Genomic DNA, 24,954 nt, shown 5'->3' with positions numbered 1-24,954 from the left:
TTGTAGTTCATTAAATTAATTGACTAGTAGTTTACTGTATGTCTTGTCTCTATAATGAGATTGTAAATAACTTCTGAGGAAAGACCACGACTCATTATTTCCAAAATTTACTTGACCTAGTGCTGTGCTAAGTATATATTATATTTTATAATATATATTTAATATATAGTATATAAAATAAAATATAATATATATTTACTATATATTAGTACAAATATTTTGAATGAATGGTTAACAGTAGGCCAGAACTTAGGACTTGTGAATGTCCAGAAACTTTTTCCTTTAGCATACCCTAAAAGGTAAGGATCAATGTAACATTTTAAAATAAGTAACATTTTTAAATAAGTAAAATAAATTAGTAGATATCTTTTCATGCAGTGTTGGAATTTGGGGGTTTATCTAATCTTAAAAGATATTTGCCTTTATCTGGACCTAGACTATTGCAAAGATTAAAGTTAACTTGCAGGGTGCTCATGGCAATGCAAATGATTCTTGTCTATGGACTTGTGAAATAATTCTACCCGGTTGAGGGGGTGAACTCTCCACCTCTATGGAAAAGCCAGTTTTGGCTCACGCCTATAATCCTAGCACTTTGGGAGGCTGAGGCAGGAGAATCGCTTGAATCCGGGAGGCGGAGGTTGCAATGTGCCGATATCATGCCATTGCACTACAATCTGGGCGATAAGAGCGAAACTCCATCTCAAAAAAGAAAGAAAGAAAGAAAAAGAAAAAAAAGTTTATTTCATTCTGTTCCTTTAAGACGAAGGTCGGGTGTTTTGCCCTGTTCAGAAATGGTTGCTCGCGCTTCCCACGCTCTGCGCATGCTCTTTGAGCAGAATTCCGGGTTAAGGCATTCAGGGACTCTCACTGCGCAAGATGGAGAATAGGCCGGCTGGCGGCGAGACTGCACCTCCCGGCATGCCTTGCAGCCGGGACTGGAGTCGGTACTTAGAGTGATGGGGTTCCCTAGGTACTTTAGGCCACCGCATCAGTTTAGAGATTGAGGTGGAACCCGGGGCCTGGGAACTGGACGCACGCGGAGGGCGAAAATGGAAGCCTGGCGCTGTGTGAGGAAGGGCTACGGCCACTGTGTGGTGGGAAGAGGACGGTCAGTAGGACTGGGTACTTGGAGGGAGGAGAGAGGGGCGGGCGGCTTGAGGGCGCGGGCGGGCGTCCGGGACTAACCTGGGGCGGGGCGGGCTAGGGGAGGAAGGAAGAAGAAGAGGGTCTGGGCGATGGTGTATCCGGGAGGAGCCTCCAGAGACCAAGAGGGATAGGTAAACCCGGCGCGCAGCCGGCGACGCGCTGGGCCGACGAAGTCTGGGGTCTGGGCGCGGAGTTCATGGGCCGCTGGCCAGTCTTGCGCCAGTGGCTTTGGATCCCTGGCCCGCTTCCCCCCACCCAGCCTCCAGAGCAGCGCTGGCCTGCTCCCCACATTTCGCAGCACCGTCCCGGGAGCCGAGCGTCGGCGGGGAGGCCGCCTCTCCGCAGTAGGTCTCGGCGGTCCTGATCCCCTGGAGGCGCGCGTGTGGCACACGCCCAGGAGGGACTTGATTTTTGTTGATGTGTTAGTGTCTCTCAAACTTTAGTCACTTGTATGTCATCCCTTACTGCTATGGCCAAGTTCTTGTTCCACGTGTTTTATTTACTGGATATTTTTCTTTAAATTGACTCAGTTTTTTAAAAAAGCACTTCAGTAGGTGCGGCCCACATTAGCTTCGCCCTTAGCAGTGTCAGCAGTCTTGGATTTGATGTGCGATTATGTGTTTTCCTAATAAACTAACAAATATTTAGATATTACAATCAAGTAATTTAACTGTGTACTCTATGAAATGACTCGTGTACCACCCACCACGCTTTGGAAACACAGCATGTATTGCATAAGTGATGGGGATTTGGTTTTAACTCCCATAGGCCTGGGACTTGATGGTAATTCAGTTCAACAATGTTTCCTGAGTACCAGCTGTTTGCCAGGCACTGTGCTAGGCACTTGTGAAGAGAACGGAATTAAAATGAATAAGACGGTTCTGGCCCTGAAGGAGCTTAACGTCTTAAGAGAAAAAAAAGTCTGAATAAATAACTGCAAATATAGAGAATAACTGTTGTAGTACAAGTATTGTATTTTAATACAGTGGCTTATTAGGATAGAAAATGCGTGGACCATGTGCCCAAATTCCTATGGCTTTCAGAGTTATCACAAAGCAGTGTAAGATACCCATGTTTTATGCTTTTAAAGATTTACAATTAAGTTGATTTTAGAGAACAACTAGGGAATACTTAAACTGTAAAAATATATAATAAAAATTTAAATGCTGTTAAAATGAAAATAACAGCATATAAAGTTAAATAACAGTAAATGCAACTTAAACAAAATTCCCTTAGGGATGGGAGAGCACATTATTGATGCTGTGGTAGAAATGTAGCTGTTAAGAATTTTGGAGGAAAGAATAGAAGTCTTCAGAATCTTAACATTTTGCCAAAGTAGTGTTGTGAGAGGAACATGGTGCTTTATTAAGCTGAAGTGTCTCTTGAGAGCCTGAGAGCAACATATCTGTTAAAAATGTTAGCGCCGATTTGGAGATATTTTGGATGGTGGGTTAAATTGAAGCTGTTGGTTTGGAGTGTTGGTGCGTTCTTAGTAAGTAATCCCCATCCTCTTTCATTTCCCCCAAGGAGAATCATACTTAAAAAAGGATGGAAAAATAAATTATCCACCCGTTGATGAGTAAGAGAAGTAGTTTTGTGAATTTATGAAGTTGTGGATAGGCTTTTGTTTTTCTAGCTTATACAGGTGTTTGGAAAAATCTGCCCTTGGTATAAAGAGCTGTTCAGAAACTTGTTATCGCTCCACGTGGGAGAAGAGATTTACTTTGATTGTAGGGTGATAAGAGTTCCTTATTCGGTTTCAGTATAATGTTTGTTGTGTATTTTATTTTCTCATTGAGTTTTTTAGGTGCTTGAAAGCTACTCTGAATATCATTTTGATAGTTGATTCATCTCTCAGTTGAACTATGTACATTTTGAGGGGTATGTGGTGTTTTAGGAGCCTGGGAGGCATGCTGTGTTAAGTATTCAGAATACCATTAATGGTTTTTTAGGACGAGAGTCTTGAGATATTGATGCTAATAGGTAAATCATGAGTGGTTTCCCCTTCATCCTTCACAGATTTAGAAGTCAGATTTTAAATATTAGATACTATTTTCCCTTGAGGAAATAGGCTTAGATTTTGTAAACTATAGCTGAACAAAAAGTGGTGCCTCAAGGAGTGTATTTATTTCTTTTAGATACCCCATGTTTCCCCATCACTCGAGGAGTCTGGGCAGAGACTGGACTACACCGTGGGAGAATCTACAAAGGTGTTGCTGGAACAGACATATTTCTAGTTGTATGAGGTGGCCTGGACATTACTCTCAAGCTCCTTACCCATACTTCAGTAGTAGGCATTTTTCACTAAATTGGAGACCACCCTGTTTGTTTGAGTCTAGAACTCAGTTCCAGTACTGTAACTGGAGACCTGACAACCTGAGCCAGACATCTTTGATTCATCTCTCTAGTTACATCATGAACGCTGAGGGAGATGAGCCTTCATCAAAACGAAGAAAACACCAAGGTAAAGGTGACATTTATCTTGGTGTAGAAATAGATACAAGTGATAGACTAAATTGAAACTTTCATATCTAATCCTTTAAACCTCCTAAAGTTTTAGAGGTATTTGGTGTTGATTTTTAGCCAGTAGTTTTGTGTTAGAAAAAAATGAATTCTTGGCCGGGCGCGGTGGCTCACGCCTGTAATCCCAGCACTTTGGGAGGCCGAGGCGGGCGGATCACAAGGTCAGGAGATCAAGACCACGGTGAAACCCCGTATCTACTAAAAATACAAAAATTTAGCTGGGTGTGGTGGCGGGCACCTGTAGTCCCAGCTACTCGGGAGGCTAAGGCAGGAGAATGGCGTGAACCCGGGAGGCGGAGCTTGCAGTGAGCTGAGATCACGCCACTGTACTCCAGCCTGGGCTACAGAGCAAGACTCCATCTCAAAAAAAAAAAAAAAAAAGAAAAAAATGAATTCTTCCTTAAATGAAGTCTTTATTTTTATCTTCAACTAATTGTGTACTTCTGGCTGTAAAAATAGAAATGAGTCTACAGATAGAATAAGATTGGCAAAGAAAGGAGAAATAGATTGCAAAAGTAAGTTTTATTTAAGGATAATTTTTAAATCCAATGTTTTTGAAACAAAAGCCCTTAGACGTCTTAGAAATTGATGGCTGTATGCTTAGAAGTCTAAAGATCTAAAAAAATTTTAGTGTTTTCATTTTTAAGCCGACGTTTTTATGTAAGACAAAAGGACTCATAAATAGAAGCAACCATAAATGAAAGACATGGTCTTATAGGATAAGATTTTTGTTTATTAAATCTGTATATCTCAAATTGGGGTCCACAGATATCTTGAGAGTTTGCCGGAAGTATTATCTTTTAGAAGGGGAACCACATCTTACTCCACTTTGAGAAACAGTTTTTTAAAATGTGTTAATTTACTTCTATTTTTTCATATTTTTTCTACTCTGAACAATTTACTAGACTCCCTCTGTGCTGCCAGTCTTGCCCCCACCACAACCCCATCTCTTGAAAGTATAAATGAGATTTCTAGGTAGAATTTGGATTTGGAATTGTCTTTCTTATTGAACCATAATTTTCAGTGAAGATAATTCCTCTGAAGATATTTGAGAGAAGGCCGTGTAGGGAGCTGATATATAAGTTTGTCGAAGGAAGACATTCAAGGTGAGTCTCGTCTGGAAGCCAAAGCTAGAATTAGTGCTCTTCAGATTCCCTCTGGTTTATCAGAAAGTAGTCTACAGGCTTCAGCTGGGTCCCAATCAACTTTGCTAAGCTAATATTCAAATAAATGTGTAACTTATTGCTACACAGTTACAAAGAACCTAGTCAGAAAAAACAAACACTTGTAGAAATTCTTAACTATCCAAAAGTGAAAATCTGTTTGTGTGTATACTTAACCACAGCATAGGGAGATAAACAAGAAATATTTGAATGAATGAAAGGTGTATTTAGAGGCATTAAAATCAGGTTTCTGAGAACAATCCTAAGATCTATAAATCTAGGGCTTATGATGATGGCATTAAAATTAGGTTTCTGAGAACAATCCTAAGATCTACAAATCTAGGGCTGTATGATGATACCAGATTGCTTTTCACTCATGTAATTTGTTCATCAGGTCCTCACACTCCTCTTTTGTTTAGCCTCTTATAAATCTGGGGTGCTTTCAGATGGAGCTGTGGCATAGCTTCATCAGCATTGATTGAGGAACCACTCCCTGCTTTCCTTTCTGCCCCACCACTAATTATATGAACTTGGACAGCTTACTTAACCTCTTTGCTCCTTGATTTTTTCATGTAAAATAATGCCTACTTGAAAGTCTGTTGAATGAAATGAGATACTGTATGTCAAAGTGCCTAACACACTGTTGGCTTCATAGTAGGTACTCAGAAAATTATGGTGTTGTTTTCCCTTTATGGATGGGGAATTACATTTACCTACTGATAAAGCTTGATTACAACCTGACTCTCTATATGTCCATTCTTCCTAGGTGTTGTGAATAAGGAAAATGCTCTTCGTTAAGCCATATTTGTGACTTCCGATATTTCACTAATACTTTTCAATCAAGAAAACAGCATTGCTAACTTGCCTATCACTTTAAAGTGGTATTTGAAGGATTTGTGTGATACAATTATGACTTTGTAATTAGGCACCCTAAAAACCCGATCAGGCCTATTGCTTACTTTCTTTGATTCATCTGTCTTCTCTGCTGTGATCACCTTGTTCCTCCTGATATGGAAGGTATATAAGCTTTTGTAGTGTGAATTTATGTTGTGAAGCATATGAAGGCCAGAGACTATCCACTCTATCAGTGGTTTTCAAATTGTCTTCCATGGAACCCTCACATTTGAACACATTTCTGTAAGTTTATTAAAAGCAAATGTGGTCAGTATAAAATGTGTGTTCACCCCATCATCCTAGCCCCAGTCCCAGCATGCCAGGGATTGGTGTTCTGTGACATGAAAAGTAACACAGAAGGGTTCTACAAGCTGTAGACGTTTGAAAGCCACTGTATTAACCAAATAATCTAATGGTCCTGGTTGTTTACAAAATGGAATTGCAAAAAGAATTGGTTATAAGCTTTAATGACCAGGACAATAAAAATCTTAATGCATTTATATGCCATTACTTGTACATGTTTTATAAGGAAATATGAATAAGGTTTTTAGACCTTAATTTTCATATTTTAATATGGCAGTGACACCAGGGTAGTGCTCCATCTATGATGATAGCTTATATATTGTTTGCATGACTAGAACCCTTTCCATCTTGCATACATAAGAAGACTTTGATTTGGCTAAAACCATCATAGACAGTCTCCAGTTTATGAATGAATTGTGTTCTACATGATCAGTTTTTTTGTTTTTTTTTTTTTTTGGAGAGGAAGTCTCACTCTGTTGCCCAGGCTGGAGTGCGGTGACGCGATCTCGGCTCACTGCAAGCTCTGCCTCCTGGGTTCACACCATTCTCTTACCTCAGCTTCTCGAGTAGCTGGGATTACAGGTGCCCGCCACCACGCCCGGCTAAATTTTTGTACTTTCTAGTAGATACGGGGTTTCACCGTGTTAGCCAGGATGGTCTCGCTCTGCTGACCTTGTGATCTGTCCTCCTCGGCCTCCCAAAGTGCTGGGATTACAGGTGTGAGCCACCACGCCCGGCCAATCAGTTCTGTTTTCCCTATAGAAGTTTTGTTACAAACCTGAGTGGCTCTGCAGAGCCCGTACAGTTAGCCTTAGTTCTGAGCTATTGGGGGTAGGATTCCTATCTTCAGTGAATGATAGGGAATAGTTTCCTTTCCTGGGCATAGGATAGGCTCTAGGCAAAATTCTTCATAGTTGAAGACTTGTTTGGTTTTGTTTCTATCTTTTTTTTTGAGATGGAGTCTCACTCTTGTTGCCCAGGCTGGAGTGCAATTGTGTGATCTTGGCTCACTGCAACCTCTGCTTCCCAGGTTACAGCGATTCTCCCGCTTCAGCCTCCTGAGTAGCTGGGATTACAGGCGCAAGCCACCACGCCTGGCCAATTTTTGTATTTTTAGTAGAGACAGGGTTTCACCATATTGGCCAGGCTGGTCTCGAACTCCTGACCTCAGGTGATCCACCCTCCTCAGCCTCCCAAAGTGCTGAGATTACAGGCGTGAGCCACTGTTCCTGGCCTAATCATACTTTAAAATGATTACTTCATTGGCGTTTTTACATAGCATAGTGATATTTTGATTGTAAATGTATTGTGCAGAAGATTTGCAAAAATATTTCACAGTCCTAACACTCAGAGATAACTACTCTTAAAAAAAGTGGTGTATTTCCTTTTAGTCTTTCTTTCACCCTCTGTATAAGTGTATAGGATATTTTAACTTCTATTTAATTTTTGATTGGTGGAATTCTAGGCATTGTATTCCAGTGAAGTGAAAACCTTTGCAGGATAGAGGGAGATATTCTAGGACTGAAATTTTTTTGTATTATTTAATCATACTTAGAAGTCCATTTCCAAATCTGTTTTCCCATGTTCTTCCCATTTTTTGTTTTCTCTTTCTTTTGAGCTCATAAATTCTCTAAAAATTCCGTGTTTCTCTTCATGGTTTCCATGGCAATAAGAGCATCCTCTTTAATGATAGGGTGTAGGAGGCAAGATCAAAGGTGAATACACAGACACACATCACACACGTGGTTATTTCTGAGTCAGGGACTGCCTATGATTGCAAAGTCTCATTTTTTTAATTCTCTTTTCATCACTTTTGCAGAATGCATGATGTGTTTGCAGAATATGAACTATGACACACTCCTGGTTGTTGCATGCTAGGTTTGTTGGTTAGCCATCATTTACTAGCATTCTGTAGCTATGTCATATTTAACTTTTTCTTTATTGTACATTTAAAAGATTTCTTTTGTTTATTTTGTTTGCATGTTCCACTTTAGTGTTTTAAACACTAAAACTTCTTCCATATATTGCCATGATATACGCTTCTTTCATGTATAAACTAGAATTCTGAACTAAGGGTTGCTACTGGAACTTAGTTAATCATTTGATGATCGTATCCCACTAATAGGGAATAAAATACAATGTAAAATCATCTTATTGAAAAGCCAACTTTGACATACAAATATGTTGTTATAATTATAAAAGTGTCAATCACATCTGTGGCAGAGCCGCTTCTTAACTGTAGAGAAGTGAGAAACCACAACCTCCGTATAGTCTTAGCTTTATAAGCACGTATTCTCAGCCTCCAGAATGACTTGCAAGATTATTTTAAACCTGTTTTAAACCTGTTGGTCAGTCAGTGTATTGTGTTACCACATTTTTACCAATTTGATAACAGTTCTAATTATTCAGTGCTATATTGCCACTTCCTAGGGAAAAACATTCTATTTATTGCTTATGGGAATTTTTAAGAGGCTGAAAAATACATATATGTGGGGAACTATATGGTCTGCTTTTGATTAATTCCTTATATTTGTGCAATATATTTTTAACAGGCGTGATAAAGCGGAATTGGGAATATATATGTAGCCATGATAAAGAAAAAACGAAGATCCTAGGAGACAAAAATGTTGATCCCAAATGTGAAGACAGTGAGAACAAGTTTGACTTTTCAGTGATGTCCTATAATATACTTTCACAAGATTTACTGGAAGATAACTCTCACCTTTATAGACATTGCCGGCGGCCAGTATTACACTGGAGTTTTAGGTTTCCCAATATTCTGAAAGAAATTAAACACTTTGATGCAGATGTAAGTGCAAAATATTATTGAAATTCTTCACATAAGAAAAAGTTGGGGCCGGGCACAGTGGCTCATGCCTGTAATCCCAGCACTTTGGGAGGCTGAGACAGGCGAATCACCTGAGGTCGGTAGTTCGAGACCAGCCTGACCAACATGGAGAAACCCCGTCTCTACTAAAAAATACAAAATTATCCAGGCGTGGTGGCACATGCCTGTAATCCCAGCTACTCAAGAGGCTGAGGCAGGAGAATCACTCAAACCCAGGAGGTGGAGGTTGCAGTGAGCTGACATTGCGCCATTGCAATTCAGCCTGGGCAACAAGAGTGAAACTCTGCCTCAAAAAAAAAAAAAGAAAAGAAAAAGTTGGGTTACATGTTTCATTTGTGCATTTATGAACTAAATGGTTTTCTCCTTTTGTTTGTGGGGTAAGGAAGGAATGTGTTTAACAATAATGATGGAATAAGTCTTAATAAGGTATGACTTTCAGAGAGGCATTTGTTAGTGGTTGCTGGTGTGAATGATCATCTAACTTTTCAAAAAGGGTCCAAAACGTTTTTAAGTTTGGGTCACTTTTGAGACAGAAACTGGCAGCATATTAAGTATTCAGTAAATATTAACTTTGATTTAAAGTTTCAGTAATTCATGCAAAAATGTCACCTACCTGATAGCATTCAAAGAAATCAGCCTCTTAAGACCTGAAAGATAGTACCAACGAACACTTAAAACCCGAAAAAATATCCTGACATGTAAGCTAAGAATATTTCCTTTTGGGTATAATAATTTTGAGTACTAAGGGAGCTCCATGTGATTGAGGGCCAGAGTTTTGAGATTGATCAAAATTCGGAAACATTAATTTGGTAGATCTATAACAAGAAAAAAGGATGTCTTTTATTTCAATTATTATCAGGTGTGGAATTTTAGAAGCCAGCTTTTAGATATTTTAAGATAAAAGCACCAGGAAATTCATGTTTGCATCTCTGTGTTCTAATTCAAGCTATTTTTTTCTTCCAAGGTACTTTGTTTGCAGGAAGTTCAAGAAGATCATTATGGAGCAGAGATCAGGCCAAGTTTGGAATCACTGGGTACAGTGTAACTCTTTTTTTTTTTTTTTTTCTTTTTTGAGACAGGGTCTCAGTCTGTCACCCAAGCTGGAGTGCAGTGGCACAATCATGGCTCACTACAGCCTCAACCTCCTGGGCTCAAGTAATCCTCTCATCTCAGCTTCCTGAGTAGATGGGACTAGAGATGTGTGCCACCATGCCCGGCTAATTGTTTAATTTTTTTTATAGAGACAAGGCAATGTAACTTTTATCTTAGCCAAATTTACTTTTGAAAATTCATGTGTCATTAAGATATAACTTGCTAACAAAGATGTGTGGCATATTTTGGCTAAACATCTTAATTTTAAAAAATTAATTTCAAAGAGTCAGGAAAAGGTTGAGGTACTCTCTCGAAACTTTTGTGTTGGAGTATAATTTTAATTCAAACAGAAAGATGTGTAAGAATCTCTTAGTAACTCCCTTTCCTAGGAGTTGTTCTGTCCACCTCTAGACCTATTGGATTCTGAGCTCCATGAGGTCAGGGACCATTTTGTCTCTTTCATCATTATAATACCAGTGCCTACTAGTGTCTTCCTAATGGATAGATGCCAAAAACCTGTTTGATAAATAAACACTTCTAGAAACAAGTTATCTGTGGTCCCATATACTTGAGAAATGTGCCTGCTTTGCATTCATAAATTTAGCAAATTTTTTTTTTTTCTTTTTTTTGAGACAGACTCTTTCTCTGTTGCCCAGGCTGGAGTGTAGTGATGCAGTCTTGGCTTACTGCAAGCTCCACCTCCCAGGTTCATGCTGTTCTCCTGCCTCAGCCTCCCTAGTCGCTGGGACTGCAGGCGCCCGCCACCACGCCCAGTCAATTTTTTGTGTTTTTTTAGTAGAGACAGGGTTTCACCGTGTTAGCCAGGATGGCCTTGATCTCGTGACTTCGTGATCCACCCGCCTTGGCCTCCCAAAGTGCTGGGATTATAGGCATGAGCCACCGTGCCCGGCCTTCATTCAGCAATTTTTTTTTTTTGAGTGTCTACTATATACCATGCACTGTTCTAGGGAGTGAGGATATAGCACTGGGCAAAAAAGATGTAAAAAATTTCTCCCTCATCTGGAGTGTACCTTCTAGTGGAGAAAGGCTAACCAAATAAATGAGTAAATAGCATATTAAATAATGATAGTTTTCTGGAGAAAAGCAGGAAAGTGGAATGGAGAGGTTTCAGTTTTAAACAAAATGATCAGACAAGGTGACATTTGAACAAATATTTGAAGGAGGTGAAGGAATAAGCTATGCCTAGAACATTCTAGGCAACAGAAATAGCAAGGGAAAGTCCCTGAGGTTGGAGTGTGTTAAGGCAAGTGAGGAGGCCAGTGAGGTTGGAATGAAGTGAGGGGGAAGGAGTTATAAGCAAAAAGATCAGGAATATAGGGTGGAGAGAGTGTGAGAATAGATTATTGAAAGGCTTGACTGTTATTGCCATGACCAAGTTTTACTAGGATGGCAATGGGAGACTGATAATACACATTAGCATATCAAGGGCTGAAGTCTGCATATAAAAAGGCCTGTTAGACCCAGTGTCAAACGTTTTTTATTCCAATGTTTATTGACATCCTACATTACTAATAGACCCAGTGTCAAACGTTTTTTATTCCAATGTTTACTGACATCCTACATTACTAATGTTTTGCAGAATACAGTTTGGTAAACATTGTTCAGAAGTATCAGGTGAGCTGTGTTTTGACAAATATATAAAAGCAGTCATTTGTTTTAAATTCATTTGTTTCTTATAGGTTATCACTGTGAATATAAGATGCGGACAGGAAGGAAACCTGATGGCTGTGCTATTTGCTTCAAGCATTCCAAATTTTCACTCTTGTCAGTGAACCCAGTGGAATTCTTCCGCCCTGATATTTCTCTGTTGGACAGAGACAATGTTGGATTAGTTTTACTCTTGCAACCCAAAATTGCATGTGCTGCCTCTCCTGCGATCTGTGTAGCAAATACCCATCTGTTGTATAATCCAAGGCGAGGTGATATTAAGCTGACCCAATTGGCAATGCTACTGGCAGAGATTTCCAGTGTTGCCCACCAGAAAGATGGCAGCTTCTGCCCTATTGTTATGTGTGGTGACTTTAATTCTGTTCCTGGTTCTCCACTATATAGTTTCATAAAGGAAGGAAAATTGAATTATGAAGGACTTCCCATAGGAAAGGTAAGTGCTTGCTCCATTGTTAGTAGGAAGTGGACATAGTTGCTCCACTCATGATAATGTGAAGATAATTATTACATGACTGTTTAAAAACCCGGGATGATCCAGTACCCTCACTTTATCAAACTGATTTTCCATGACTTCTTATTTTGTGTGTGTGTGTGATGGAGTCTCCCTCTGTCGCCCAGGCTGGAGGCTGGAGTGCAGTGTCATGATCTCAGCTCACTGCAAGTTCCGCCTCCCAGGTTCAAGTGATTCTCCTGCCTCAGCCTGCTGAGTAGCTGGGATTACAGGTGTGCGCCACCACACCTGGCTAATTTTTGTATTTTTAGTAGAGACAGGGTTTCAGTTTGTTGACCAGGCTGGTCTCGAACTCCTTACCTCGTGATCCACCCGCTTCGGCCTCCCAAAGTGCTGGGATTACAGGCGTGAGCCACTGTGCCCAGCCACATCTAATAAATAATTATTTTTATTTGGTTGATTTTCATCTCTTTCATCTGTCTGTGGCAACATACTGCTTGGAGGAATTAACAGGCAGCAAAGAAAAGTATTGACAGACATGAATACTTCACAAATAAGTATCACAAGGTGGCAGGATAGAATTTGGAAACCTGGATGTGGGCAAAATAGTAATTCAACATTTATTATATAAGTTTCCCTTGTATAATAATAAATATTTTCTTTAGCTTAGCACAATTTAGCTCATGTAATTATTTTTATTGTGCTTTCCTTTCCTTACTTTAGATCATTTGATCTTCAGTATATTTACCAAAATAAGCTCTTCACCACTAGAGTTTTCAGTGATAGTTTAAAATTATTTATTTATTTATTATTATTTTTTGAGATGGACGGAGTGTTGGCTCTTTTGCCAGGCTGGAGTACAAAGGTGTGATCTTGGCTCACTGCAACCTCCGCCTCCCAGTTTCAAGCAATTCTGCTGCCTCAGCCTCCCGAGTAGCTGGGACTACAGGCATACGCCACCACACCTGGCTAATTTTTTGTATGTTTAGTAGAGATGGGGTTTCACAGTGTTAGCCAGGATGGTCTCGAACTCCCAACCTCAGGTCATCTGGAGGTTCACCTTGGCCTCCCAAAGTGCTGGGATTACAGGCATGAGCCACCGCACCCAGATAGTTTAAACTTTTATAAAAGTTAATCTCTGTTAGTACAGGTATGCCTCATTTTATTGTGCTTTGCTTTATCGAGCTTCAAACATACTGCATTTTACAAAATTGAAGTTTCGTAGCAACCCTGCCTTAAGCAGCTCTATCGGTGCCATTTTTCCAATAGCATGTGCTCAATTCCTGTCTCTGCCTCATTTTGGTAACTCTCGCATTACTCAGACATTTTAATTATTATTACATCTGTTATGTTGATCCCAGATTAGTGATCTTCGATATTACTGTTATAATGGTTTTGGGTGTTATGAACTGTACCCATATAAAATGCTGAACTTAATCGATAAGTGTGTTTTGACTGCTCCACTAATCATCTCCCTCCCTCTACTTGGGCCTCTATATTCCCTGAAGCACAACAATATTGAAACTAGGCCAAGTAATAGCCCTGCAGCACTCTCTAAGTGTTCAAGTAAAAGGAAGACTCATGTGTCTCACTTTGAATCAAAAGCTAGAAATGATTAAGCTTAGCAAGGAAGGCATTTTGAAAGCTGAGAGGCCAAAAGCTAGGCCTCTTGCACCAAACAGCAAAGTTGTGAATGCAAAGGAAAAGTTCTTGAAGGAAATTAGAAGTGCTACTCCAGTGTATGAAGGCATAATAAGAAAGCAAAACAGCCTTATTGCTGATATGGAGAAAGCTTGAGTGGTCTGGATAGAAGATCAAACCAGCTACAGCATTCCCTTGAGTCAAAGCCTAATCCTGAGCAAGGCACTAAGTATCTTCAATTTTATGAAGGCTGAGAGGGATAAGGAAGCTGCAGAAGAGAAGTTGGAAGTTAACAGAGTTTAATTTGCGAGGTTTAAGGAATGAAGCCATCTCCATAGCATAAAAGTGCAGGTAAAACAACAAGTGCTGCTGATGTAGAAGCTACAGTAGGTTATCCAGAAGAAGATCTAGCTAAGATCATTGATGAAGGTAGCTACACTAAATAATAGATTTTTTTTTTTTTTTTTTTTTTTTTTAGAGACAGAGTCTCACACTATTGCCCAGGCTGGAGTGCAATGACACAATCTCAGTTCACTGCAACCTCCGCCTCCTGGGTTCAAGCGATTCTGCTTCAGCCTCCCAAGTAGCTGGGATTACAGGTGCATGCCTCCATGCTGGGCTAATTTTTTAATATTTTTTGGTAGAGATGGAGTTTCACCATGTTGCCCAGGCTGGTCTCGAACTCCTGGGCTCAAGCAGTCCTCCTGCCTCAGTCCGCCAAAGTGTTGGGATTACAGGTGTGAGCCACTGCACCTGGCCAACAATAGATTTTTAATGTGGATGAAACCACTTTCTGTTGCAAGGAGATGCCATGTAGGACTTTTCATAGCTAGAAAGAAGAAGTCATTGCCTGGTTTCAAAGGACAGGCTGACTCTTTTGTTAGGAGCTAATGTAGCTTGTTACTTAAAGTCAGCGTTCATTGACCATTCTGAAAATCCTAGGGCACTTAAAAGTTATGCTAAATCCACTCTACCTCTGCTCTATCAATGGAAAAACAAAGCTTGGGGATGACAGTGCATCTCTTTATGGCATAGAATATTTTAAGCACACTGCCGAGACCACTACTCAGAAAAACAGATTCCTTTCCAAAGATTACTGTTCATTCACAAGGCGCCTGGTGACCCAAGAGCTCTGATGAAGATGTACAAGGAAATGAGTGTTTCATGCCTGCTAACACGGCATCCATTCTGTAGCCGGAATCAAGGAGTAATTTTGTATCTACGGGTCTCCTTATTTAAGAAATACATTTCATAGGCTATAACTGCCATAGAAGTGATTTCTCTGATGGATCTGGGGAAAGTAAACTGAAAACCTGGAAAGGATTCAGCAGCCTAAATGCTATTCAGAACATTCGTGATTCATGGGAGGAGGTCAAAATATCACCATTAAAAGGAGTTTGGCAGAAGTTGATTCCAACCCCCATGAATGACTTTGAGGGGTTCAAGGCTTCAGTGGAGGAAGTAACTGTAGATGTGGTGGAAGTAGCAAGAGAACTAGAATTACTAGAATTAGAAGTGGAGCCTGAAGAACTAACTGATTTGTTACAATCTCATGATAAAACTTAAATAGATGAGGAGTTGCTTCTTAAAGATGAGCAGAGTATTTTCTTGAGATGCAATCTATTCCTAGTGAAGATGCTGTGAACATTGCTGAAATGACAACAAAGGATTTTAAATGTTACATAAATTTAGTTGATAAAACATTGGCAAGGTTTCCAATTTTGAAAAAAGTTCTACCATGGATAAAGTGCTGTCAAACAGCATCATGTGCTACAGAAAAATCTTTTATGAAAGGAAGCATCATGGCTGCAGCAAATTTCATTGTTGTCTTATTTTTAAGAAATTGCCACAGCCAACCCCAACCTTAAGCAACCATCACGCTGATCAGCCAGCAGCCATTATTATCTAGGCAAGACCCTCCACCCGTAAAAAGATGATGACTCACTGAAGGCTCAGATGATTGTTAGGATATTTTAACAATAAAGTATTTTTAAATTAAGGTATGTATTTTCTTAGGCATAATGCTATTGCACACTTAATAAACTACAGTATAGTATAAACACAATTTATATGCACTGGGAAACTGAAAAAATTATGTGACTTGCTTTATTGAGATACTCACTTTATTGTGGTGGCCTGGAACCAAACCTGTGGTATCTCTGAGCATGCCTGTATTTGATACAATAGGAACTATATTGCAGGTAGTAAAAAAGGATGAGTAGTATTAGTCCAAAGCGATAGATCATTTGTATGTCCAAATTAAAGAAAAACATGTATGGGAAAAAGATTGTCATTTTTATGTAAATGATAAGTGCTTTCTGAATTGTATTTGAAGAAAAGAAGATTTTATAAGGCCAAAGAATCACTTAATATAATGAATAAAGGGTAATAATTTACCACTTTTGGATTACCTTTTATTTAAGACATAAACTTTTCAATTCATAAACTCTTTAAAATATTTTCACTTAAGATACCTGTTGAAATTTTGTTTAGGTATCTGGCCAGGAACAGTCTTCACGGGGACAAAGAATTTTATCTATTCCAATTTGGCCCCCAAACCTAGGTATCTCACAGAACTGTGTGTATGAGGTACAGCAGGTACCAAAAGTAGAAAAGACAGGTAAGTGTTTGTAATACATTTTGGCAGTCTGCTGGGTAATCATGTTCCCTTTGAAGACATAAAACTTAAGTTTTTAAAAAGATAAAATCCCAGGGATGAATATTCATATATATAAATATATAGTTATTGATTCTTTTTCTTAAGATCTCTAAATTTACCATTTTAAAGTTGAACTTCCAGAATTATCTGTGCATGATTTACTTGCATGTTGCTTTGGAATTGTTTGCATTTTTTTACTTTTCCTAATTCTGGAGGCCATCAAAATATACAGATTCCAGAATGAAACATATAACTAGGCATCTTTCTAACTTAGATAAGTCTTAAATATTATTTCTGGACTAAGATGATGGTATTAAGGCAAACTAGAACAAAACTATATTAATAAAATTAATATATTTTCCTCTATTCTTACAGACAGTGATCTGACACAAACACAACTGAAGCAAACAGAGGTCCTAGTGACAGCTGAAAAGTGAGTTCTGGAAAGTAAAAGGAGACATTTGCTAACTTTAATTGAATAAAAAACTCATTTCTCAAAAATCACTTGGATAAAAAAATTAAGGTGATAATATTCCGTGCTGGTGAAGAGTGCCAGCCCTTAAGTCAAATAGGCCTGAGTTCTAGTCCTGACTCTGCTGTGTTTTAGCTGAATAATTTTAAGCAAGAAACTTAGCATCTCTGAGGTTCAGTTTCTTTGTCTGTAGTTCGGGTTGTTGTGAGGATTAGATGAGACAAAGCATATAAAGCACAACGTTTGAAACATTGCTAAGTGCCTAGGTAGTGTTAGGAAGGGAAACAGCTTGTCTGTGGAGCTGGACCAGCTCAAGTACTCTTTGAAATTCACATACTTAAACAAAGGTCAAGATCACAGAAACATATCTCTCAGATATTAAGAGGATCTTTAGTTGTCTTTGGTTTACTAAATCTCAAAACCGTCTATAAGAGAATTGATCCAAAAATGAATATGCCAGTTGAAAAGATGATCATTTAAATTTATCTCTTGAACTGTAGGAAAAGATTGTCAGAGGGGTAAAGATGCTGGGATTCTTCATTAAAGAAATAGGAATATTTGGGGCTATGGTTGAGAAATGGATACAAGTTAATAAAACAGGACAGAGACTTAAATCTTGGGGAGATTCTTGAAATATCTTGATTGTTTTATATTGTGGCTATTTTATAGGTTTTTGTTTTAACATTTAAATTTAGGAACAAATTCTCATTCATTTTATCTGCCTCTCAATCTTTATTTTGTATACCTTGTTTTGAGAAAATATTACTACATAAATAAGAACTAGTAAGAATAGAAGCAATTTTTTAAAAAAATTTTTAAATGAATATTTAAAAATTAATGATTAAACCTTTCAATAGAGTAAAAACTTCTTTGAATAAGATTAATAAGGAGGCTAATCTAACAAGTACTTAGTTTTGAGTAATCCTTAAATCTTTTTATAACAATATAGGATATGAAAAAAGATACTGGCTGGGCATGTTGGCTCATGCCTGTAATCTCAGCACTTTGGGAGGTCAGGGCGGGAGGATTGCTTGAGTCCAGGAGTTTGAAACCAGCCTGGGCAAGACAGACCCTGCTTCTATTTAAAAAAAAAAAAAAAAAAAAAACATTCTGGCCAGGCGCGGTGGCTCATACCTGTAATCCCAGCACTTTGGGAGGCTGAGATGGGTGGATCATGAGGTCAGAAGTTCAAGAGCAGTATGGCCAAGATGGTGAAACCCCATCTCCACTAAAAATACAAAAAATTAGCCAGGCGTGGTGGCAGGCACCTATAATCCCAGGGAGGCTGAGGCAGAGAATTGCTTGAACCAGAGGGGTAGAGGTTGCAGTGAGCCAAGATCGCGCCACTGCATTCCAGCCTGGGTGACAAAGCAAGACTCCGTCTCAAAATAATAATAATATTAAAAAATAAAACAGATACTTTACTTGCCCTTGGTGTCTATCTAAAAATTAAAAGAAAAAAAGAGGCCAGGCGCGGTGGCTCATACCTTTAATCCCAGCACTTTGGGAGGCCAAGGCAGGCGGATCATGAGGTCAGGAGATCGAGACCATCCTGGCTAACATGGTGAAACCGCATCTCTACTGAAAATACAAAAATTAGCCGGTTGTGGTGACGGGCGCCTGTAGTCCCAGCTACTCAGGAAGCTGAGGCAGGAGAATGGTGTGAACCTGGGAGGCGGGAGGTTGCAGTGAGCTGAGATCGCATCACTGCACTCCAGCCTGGGTGACAGAGCAAGACTCTGTCTCATAAAAATAAAAAATAAAAAATAAAAAATAAAAAATAAAAAAAAAGATACTTTTTAGTATCTATATGTAAATACAGAGTGTTTATATGCATAGCTTATATCTGTAAACTGAAAAATTGATAGTAAAATAACAGTTTGCAGAAGACCTATTTTTATTTATTATTTTTATTTAAGAGTCAATCTCACTGTCATCCACGCTAGAGTGCAGTGACATGATCTTGGCTCACTGCAGCCTCCACCTCCTGGGCTCAAGCAGTTCTCCTACCTTAGTCTCCCAAGTAGCTGAGACCACAGGCATGGGCCACCATGTGCAGCTAATTTTCTTAGTTTTTTTTTTCTTTTGTAGAGATGAGGTCTCACTGTGTTGCCCAGGCTGGTCTCGTGCTCCTGAGCTCAAGCAGTCTTCCTGCCTTGGCTTCCCAAAGTGCTGGGATTACAGGTGTGAGCCACCGCGCCCGGCCCTATTTGTGTTTAATATTATAAATCCTTAGACATAAAAAGTTGCTAAAACTTAGAGGGCATTTTTAAGGATTTACCTTTGTTCCTGGCAGATGAACACTTTAAAAGCAAGGGAAACATCTTCATCTACATATTCTCAGCACCTGAGATAGTGCCTAGAACTTAGAAGGTGTTTGGTAAATGTTTGTTGGATAAGTTTTTTAAAATTTTATTTTCCTTCAAGGCGTAAAAGATCCTTATGATTCATAAAGTAACACTAGAAAATTATCTTTAAACCTTTTACTCATAACATTACATGCATTATATTTGTGCATGGGGCAAATGTAATAAACCATTAGAGAAGCTGTTTTAAGATGCAGTACAAAATTATCTCATATGTCATAGCAAGAAAAATTAGAATATGGCCTCTCTGTCATCAGAAGTCTAGGGGATTCCAAATAATGTTCCTGAAGACCCCCTTGATTCTCTTTCTTAAAAACACAATAAAACTTGTAAGTTGTTTTAGAATACATGTTCTTTAGTAAGTGGAGGCATTCACACATGTTATAAATAATGAACACATTAGTATGTTAATTATAGAGCTTTTTTAAAAGCCACATTTATGATGGTTTTATTGATGGGTTTTAGATATCACTGCATAAGTAAATTAATACTAAATTATGATATGGTCTATTTAAATAAAGCTTGTCTTAATGCCTGGTCTTAATCTAGAAATTAAATGAAAAAGAACTTCAGATAGGAATTCTTGAAGTTACAAAAAACTTGAATACTAAACACTTCTTCTTTTCTATTTAGATTATCTTCAAATTTACAGCACCATTTCAGCTTGTCATCTGTTTATTCACATTACTTTCCTGACACTGGAATTCCAGAAGTGACCACCTGTCATTCCCGAAGTGCCATAACTGTGGATTATATTTTCTACTCTGCAGAAAAGGAAGATGTTGCTGGGCACCCAGGTAAGGAATGCATGTAATCCTAAATTCTGCTAGAGAGCACAGTAGCTAAAACCTCAAGGTTAAAGTTAAGAAAGCTCTCTAAACATACAGTTGAAGTTCTAGATCTAGAAGGTAAAAATATTTCGAAATAGACAGATTGGTAATATATTTGAATAAATCAGTTGATTACTTGCATATGAGGGAGGCAATAAAACACATCCAAGCAAATTATTACTCAAGAATGATATTATCAGTCCTACCCTCCAGTTCCAGTCAGCCTCTGAGTTATAGGTCTTTCATATTGCCCTTTCTTTTTACTTGCCATAAATTTACTGTTTTTCCTGTGACAGGAACTGAGTATGTCGTTAATGGTCATCATAGTTTTGTGCTTAAATTTCACGGAGGCATGCTGCCTTCATTGGAGGACCATAGTTACACTGCCAGCAACACAGCTTATGCTGTCATGTTGACTCTGGAATACTGGATTTTTCTGAAGAGGAAAAGTGTATATATATATATATATGTGTATATGTATATATATATATATATATATACATACATACTTTTTTTTTTTTTTTTTTTGAGACAAAGTCTCACTCTGTTACCCAGGCTAGAGTGCAGTGGCGTGATTCTCAGCTTACTGCAACCTCTGCCTCCTGGGTTTAAGTGACCTTCCCACCTCAGCTTCCCGAGTAGCTAAGACTACAGGTACGAGCCACCATGCCTGCCTAATTTTTGTAATTTTTGTAGAGACAGGGTTTCACCATGTTGCCCAAGCTGGTCTTGAACTCCTGGGTTCAAGCAACCTGCCCATCTCAGCCTCCCAAAGTGGCTTGGATTACAGGCATGAGCCTCCACATTCGGTCAGAAAAGTCTATATTATTACTAGGTGTTTTCAAAAAGTGAAGGTGATAAAAGTTTTCTTTGTGCGCTTCAATGAAAATCAGGTTTTAAACATTAGCCAAAGGATTTAAAGTGGAGAAGAAAATGCAGTTTAAGATTACTGGAAGTACAAAAATATTAAGAAAACTTTGGAATGTGGGCAGCTTTTTCTTTTCTGATTTTTTCATTTTTTTCTCTTCCATTTTTTTTTTTTAATGCTTCTTGTTCTTTACCCTTTTCCCCTCTGTTTGTTCCCCCCTCCTTTCTTCTGGGAATAACCTTATTAGTAACACTCAGGAGATGACTTACCCCTGCCACTAGATCTACTCTACAAAATATGCCTGCTGCTTTGAATTTATAGTAAGGTTTTCATAGTTGTCATGCTGACAGAAGTTCACTAGGTGGCGGGAGAGTGTTACCGATCAGCATTTCAAATTTCTTAACGATAAGAGCGTGTCATCTTTTACTCTACTTCTGTGGGTGCTGACTCTCTGGGACTAAGTTATACTAATTTATTCTCCATTCACCTTATAAACTTCTGCAGGGCTGTGGCCCGGTGTCTCTGGCTTTATGCAACTACAGAATGGTTGCTGGATGAGTTTCTTATGTAGTTGTCAATCACAAATTACTCTTAACATTCTTAAGTATTACATTTATATTTTCTTCTAAAGATTGCTTACAGTTACAGAGCTGGAAATAGAAACAATATCTCAAACTGCTGTGTGTTTGGTAATTACAATTAGGTTATAACTCAATAAAGCTTAAATATTCTAAAAACTGTTTCATAGTTTTTAGTCTTCTGGAGGGGCCTCAAGTTCTGTATGTGTTTGGAGAAAAGACTTGTATGATTAATTTACAATAACCTGTTGACAGTTTTACTAAATATGTATGTGCTTCTTTAGGAGCTGAAGTTGCTTTGGTTGGTGGCTTGAAACTTCTAGCTAGACTGTCACTTCTTACAGAACAAGACTTATGGACTGTTAATGGACTTCCAAATGAAAATAACTCTTCAGATCATCTGCCTTTATTGGCAAAGTTCAGACTTGAGCTCTGACTTCTTTGATCACATACTAATTTTCTTTCCAATTTGTATTGTTTTTCAAAGAATGTAAAGTTCTTAAGTGTATGCATGTTGTTTATTTTTGCACTGTGGAGTTTCTGAGGAGGTTATGTTAGATGCTTTGAAACTCTGTATCAGAAGAAACAACTTTATAACAATTTTTTTAATAATGAAAAATATTTTTCTGACAAATGAGATCTAAATACTCTTTATTGTAAAAGAGATGTAAAGGTTTTGTATTCTAAATCCTAGTAAAATTGACAGTGATTTTTAAATATAATGCATCTTCCTTTGTCTGCTTGTAAAAAATTTCATTTCATAAATTTTGGTGAGCTCTGTAGTGGATCCAAAATACCTTTTGAGTTCTTGCAAACTATAAGTGGTTTCTTTCCAGAAGGCTTGATTTCATTAGGAGACCCCTCTATTGAGTTCTAAATAGTTTATCTTAGAAATCCTTGGGTCATTCACAGGTATCCAACCAGCCATTGTTTAGTTTGTTTTTGAAGGGGTTTGATAATGCTTTTTAAGTTGTACAGAATGCTTAATCCATCATATTACTGTCCTGAGCCATGTAATATCCCTGCATCGTGTTGGGGAAATGTTTGGGAAATGTAAGTCAGCATAACGTGTAAAGCTCACTCTTTCACCCTGGAACAGACAGAGGTGGGCTTAATAGAGGCAGAGACTGGGGATATACCTTTGTTTCTCTAGCATTTTTATTTATTTATTTTTAATTTATTTTTATTTTTTATTTTTGAGATGGAGTTTCACTCTTGTTGTCCAGGCTGGAATGCAATGGTGCGATCTCTGCTCACTGCAACCTCTGCCTCCTGGGCTCAAGTGGTTCTCCTGCCTCAGCCTCCCAAGTAGCTGGGATTACAGGCATGCGCCACCACTCCTGGCTTATTTTGTATTTTTAGTAGAGATGAGGTTTCTCCATGTTGGTTAGGCTGGTCTCAAACTCCCGAGCTCAGGTGATCTGCCCACCTCAGCCTCTCAAAGTGCTGGGATTATAGGCGTAACCACTGCAGCTGGCAGCATTTTTAAAAAATTCAGTTTTAAGATCTCTGAGTTAGGGGAGAGATTTTATTTTACTGAACCAGTTCTGTAGAAATTTATTTTATTAGGAAATTTGTCTTTGGAACAAAATGGCAGCTATAAAATTGTTTTTGTTATGCCTCAGAAATATGAGGAAGCCTGTAAAACTCTAGTGGGAAGATATTAACTTGGAGTCCTAATACTTTGTAAATAGTCATTAAACTGTTGGTTTTAGTGGTTTTGTTTCTAAAATGTTTTCTTTTACAGTGATGCACCAGTATGAGATGGTGCTGACACTTTCTATGAAGTGGTTATGAGTAGGTTTAATAAATCCTATATACAAGTGTTTGAATCAATTTTAAAACATAAAAAGTGGCAATTTCCTTTTTTGTAGACGGTAGGAACAAGGAATTACATGCATTTTTACTAAGTAGTAATTTTACACTGAATTATAAATGTTTTTACAGTGAGTTTTATTAATAGAATGCTTCACCTTAAATTGGAAAATAATAATAGTCTTGGACTAAGTCTTTGTACTAAAGCATTTGCTATAATTATTTTTTAAAAAACAGATGAAAGCCTCAAAGAAGGCATGTGGATTATAAGATTTATCTAGTAAAAATTGTAATTGAATATGTTTAAATATTTAATTTCTCACTTTGGGGAGTTTTTGTTTTTTAGACGGCATCTCACGCTGTCGCCGAAGCTGGAGTGCAGTGGCGCGATCTTGGCTCACTGCAACCTCCACCTCCTGGGTTCAAGCAATTCTCCTGCCTCAGCCTCCCAAGTAGCTGGGATTACAGGTGTGCACCACCATGACCAGCTAATTTTTGTATTTTTAGTAGAGATGGAGTTTCGCCATGTTGGCCAGGCTGGTCTCGAACTCCTGACCTCAGGGGTGATCCACCTGCCTCAGGCTCCCAAAGTGCTGTGAGTACAGGCATGAGCCACCACACCTGGCCTTTGGGGGGATTTTAATTACAGTATTAACTATAGTTCCAGCATTTCCCACATTTTATAGTAGTAGTTTGCAGAATATTATGTGCCCTAATTAGCAGATATAGACATTATCAAATTATGATGATGGTATAATTATCCCTTTTTAGTATTGGGGAAAGAAAAATGAAAATTCATTAGTTAATTACTGCCTTGTGTTGTGTGAATTTATTAACAAATAACATTATTACATATAGGTCATTGTTAACAAACGAACATCCCTGAAAACCTCTGTGAAAACTTTTTATATCCTGATTAATATATTCTGGCCCATTTTTCATGTGCTTCACTTTGATAGAGTTAATCCATAAAATTACTCCCTACTTTAGCTTATCAAATGAAGTATTATTTTGTGGACTGGAGGCCAAAAAGTCAATGTGAGCTTCTCACAGGTTTTTAAAGCTCCACTAAAAATAATTATCCACTTGTCTTTACTTTTGTTGACCAGAATAGTTGGTAACTCTGCCGGAGCCTCTACTTACCTGCCAAAAGCAATTAAATCTGGTTAATGCCTGAAACCAAATCTCTCAGTCTCAAGTGTTATACTATACAAGTTTTAAGTGGAAAGGTAAACTGTGGAGTAATGAAATTTTGGTTTTACTCTACATTTTGTTATCAAGATAATATGCATGTTTGAAATCTTGTCTTTATTTGTAATTCAGTTACTGTCTGCTTTTAACCATTTGCTTTCCTAAAGAAAGTTTGAGATCCAGAGAGTTCAAGGGATTGGGGAAAGAGAGGCGTCAAGTCATTTGCACTTTGTACCTGTAAGTTATGTAATAAACTATTATACTCGTACTTCTGTGCCTGAAGGTTTTGTGGTAGGTATACTGAGATGTATAAGCTGTCCTGTTGCCTTTACTAAACTATTTCATTGCTCTTTTCAGCCATTTTTACTTAGGGTGGTGCTAAAAGATGAGTGAATTGAGATATGTCAAAATAGAGTAATAGAGTA

At 38.3% G+C, this 24,954-nt stretch overlaps 1 protein-coding gene across 7 annotated transcripts; it reads left to right on the top strand.

Moving 5' to 3' along the window:
- The first annotated feature begins 844 nt into the window (after nt 1-844).
- Nucleotides 845-24,797, top strand: ANGEL2 (angel homolog 2). 7 transcript variants are annotated; one of them, XM_023203769.1, is made up of 9 exons: nt 845-1,108; nt 3,285-3,610; nt 8,582-8,838; nt 9,842-9,911; nt 11,670-12,091; nt 16,244-16,370; nt 16,785-16,842; nt 19,881-20,044; nt 21,808-24,797. In XM_023203769.1, exons 1-9 carry the CDS (start codon nt 1,050-1,052, stop codon nt 21,957-21,959), a joined length of 1,635 nt encoding a protein of 544 aa, XP_023059537.1. In that variant the 5' UTR covers nt 845-1,049; the 3' UTR covers nt 21,960-24,797. The 7 variants fall into 7 exon arrangements, with proteins under 7 accessions (XP_023059537.1, XP_023059542.1, XP_023059540.1 ...); XM_023203772.1 differs by lacking the exon at nt 845-1,108 and adding an exon at nt 1,196-1,490; XM_023203771.1 differs by lacking the exon at nt 845-1,108 and adding an exon at nt 1,196-1,567.
- Nucleotides 24,798-24,954: the final 157 nt, after the last annotated feature.

This window comes from Piliocolobus tephrosceles, chromosome 1, assembly GCF_002776525.5.
Source record: "Piliocolobus tephrosceles isolate RC106 chromosome 1, ASM277652v3, whole genome shotgun sequence".
NCBI lineage: Eukaryota > Metazoa > Chordata > Mammalia > Primates > Cercopithecidae > Piliocolobus > Piliocolobus tephrosceles.
Note: the sequence above shows the minus strand (reverse complement) of the source record. Positions and strands in the feature narration are given on the sequence as shown.

Bases quoted from the DNA above. Each gene is read 5' to 3' on its own strand.
- ANGEL2 (XM_023203769.1), top strand. From the start codon at position 1,050: ATGGAAGCCTGGCGCTGTGTGAGGAAGGGCTACGGCCACTGTGTGGTG. The intron at 3,611-8,581 runs GTAAAGGTGACA...TATTTTTAACAG, and splicing joins AAAACGAAGAAAACACCAAG to GCGTGATAAAGCGGAATTGG. The intron at 9,912-11,669 runs GTACAGTGTAAC...TGTTTCTTATAG, and splicing joins GCCAAGTTTGGAATCACTGG to GTTATCACTGTGAATATAAG.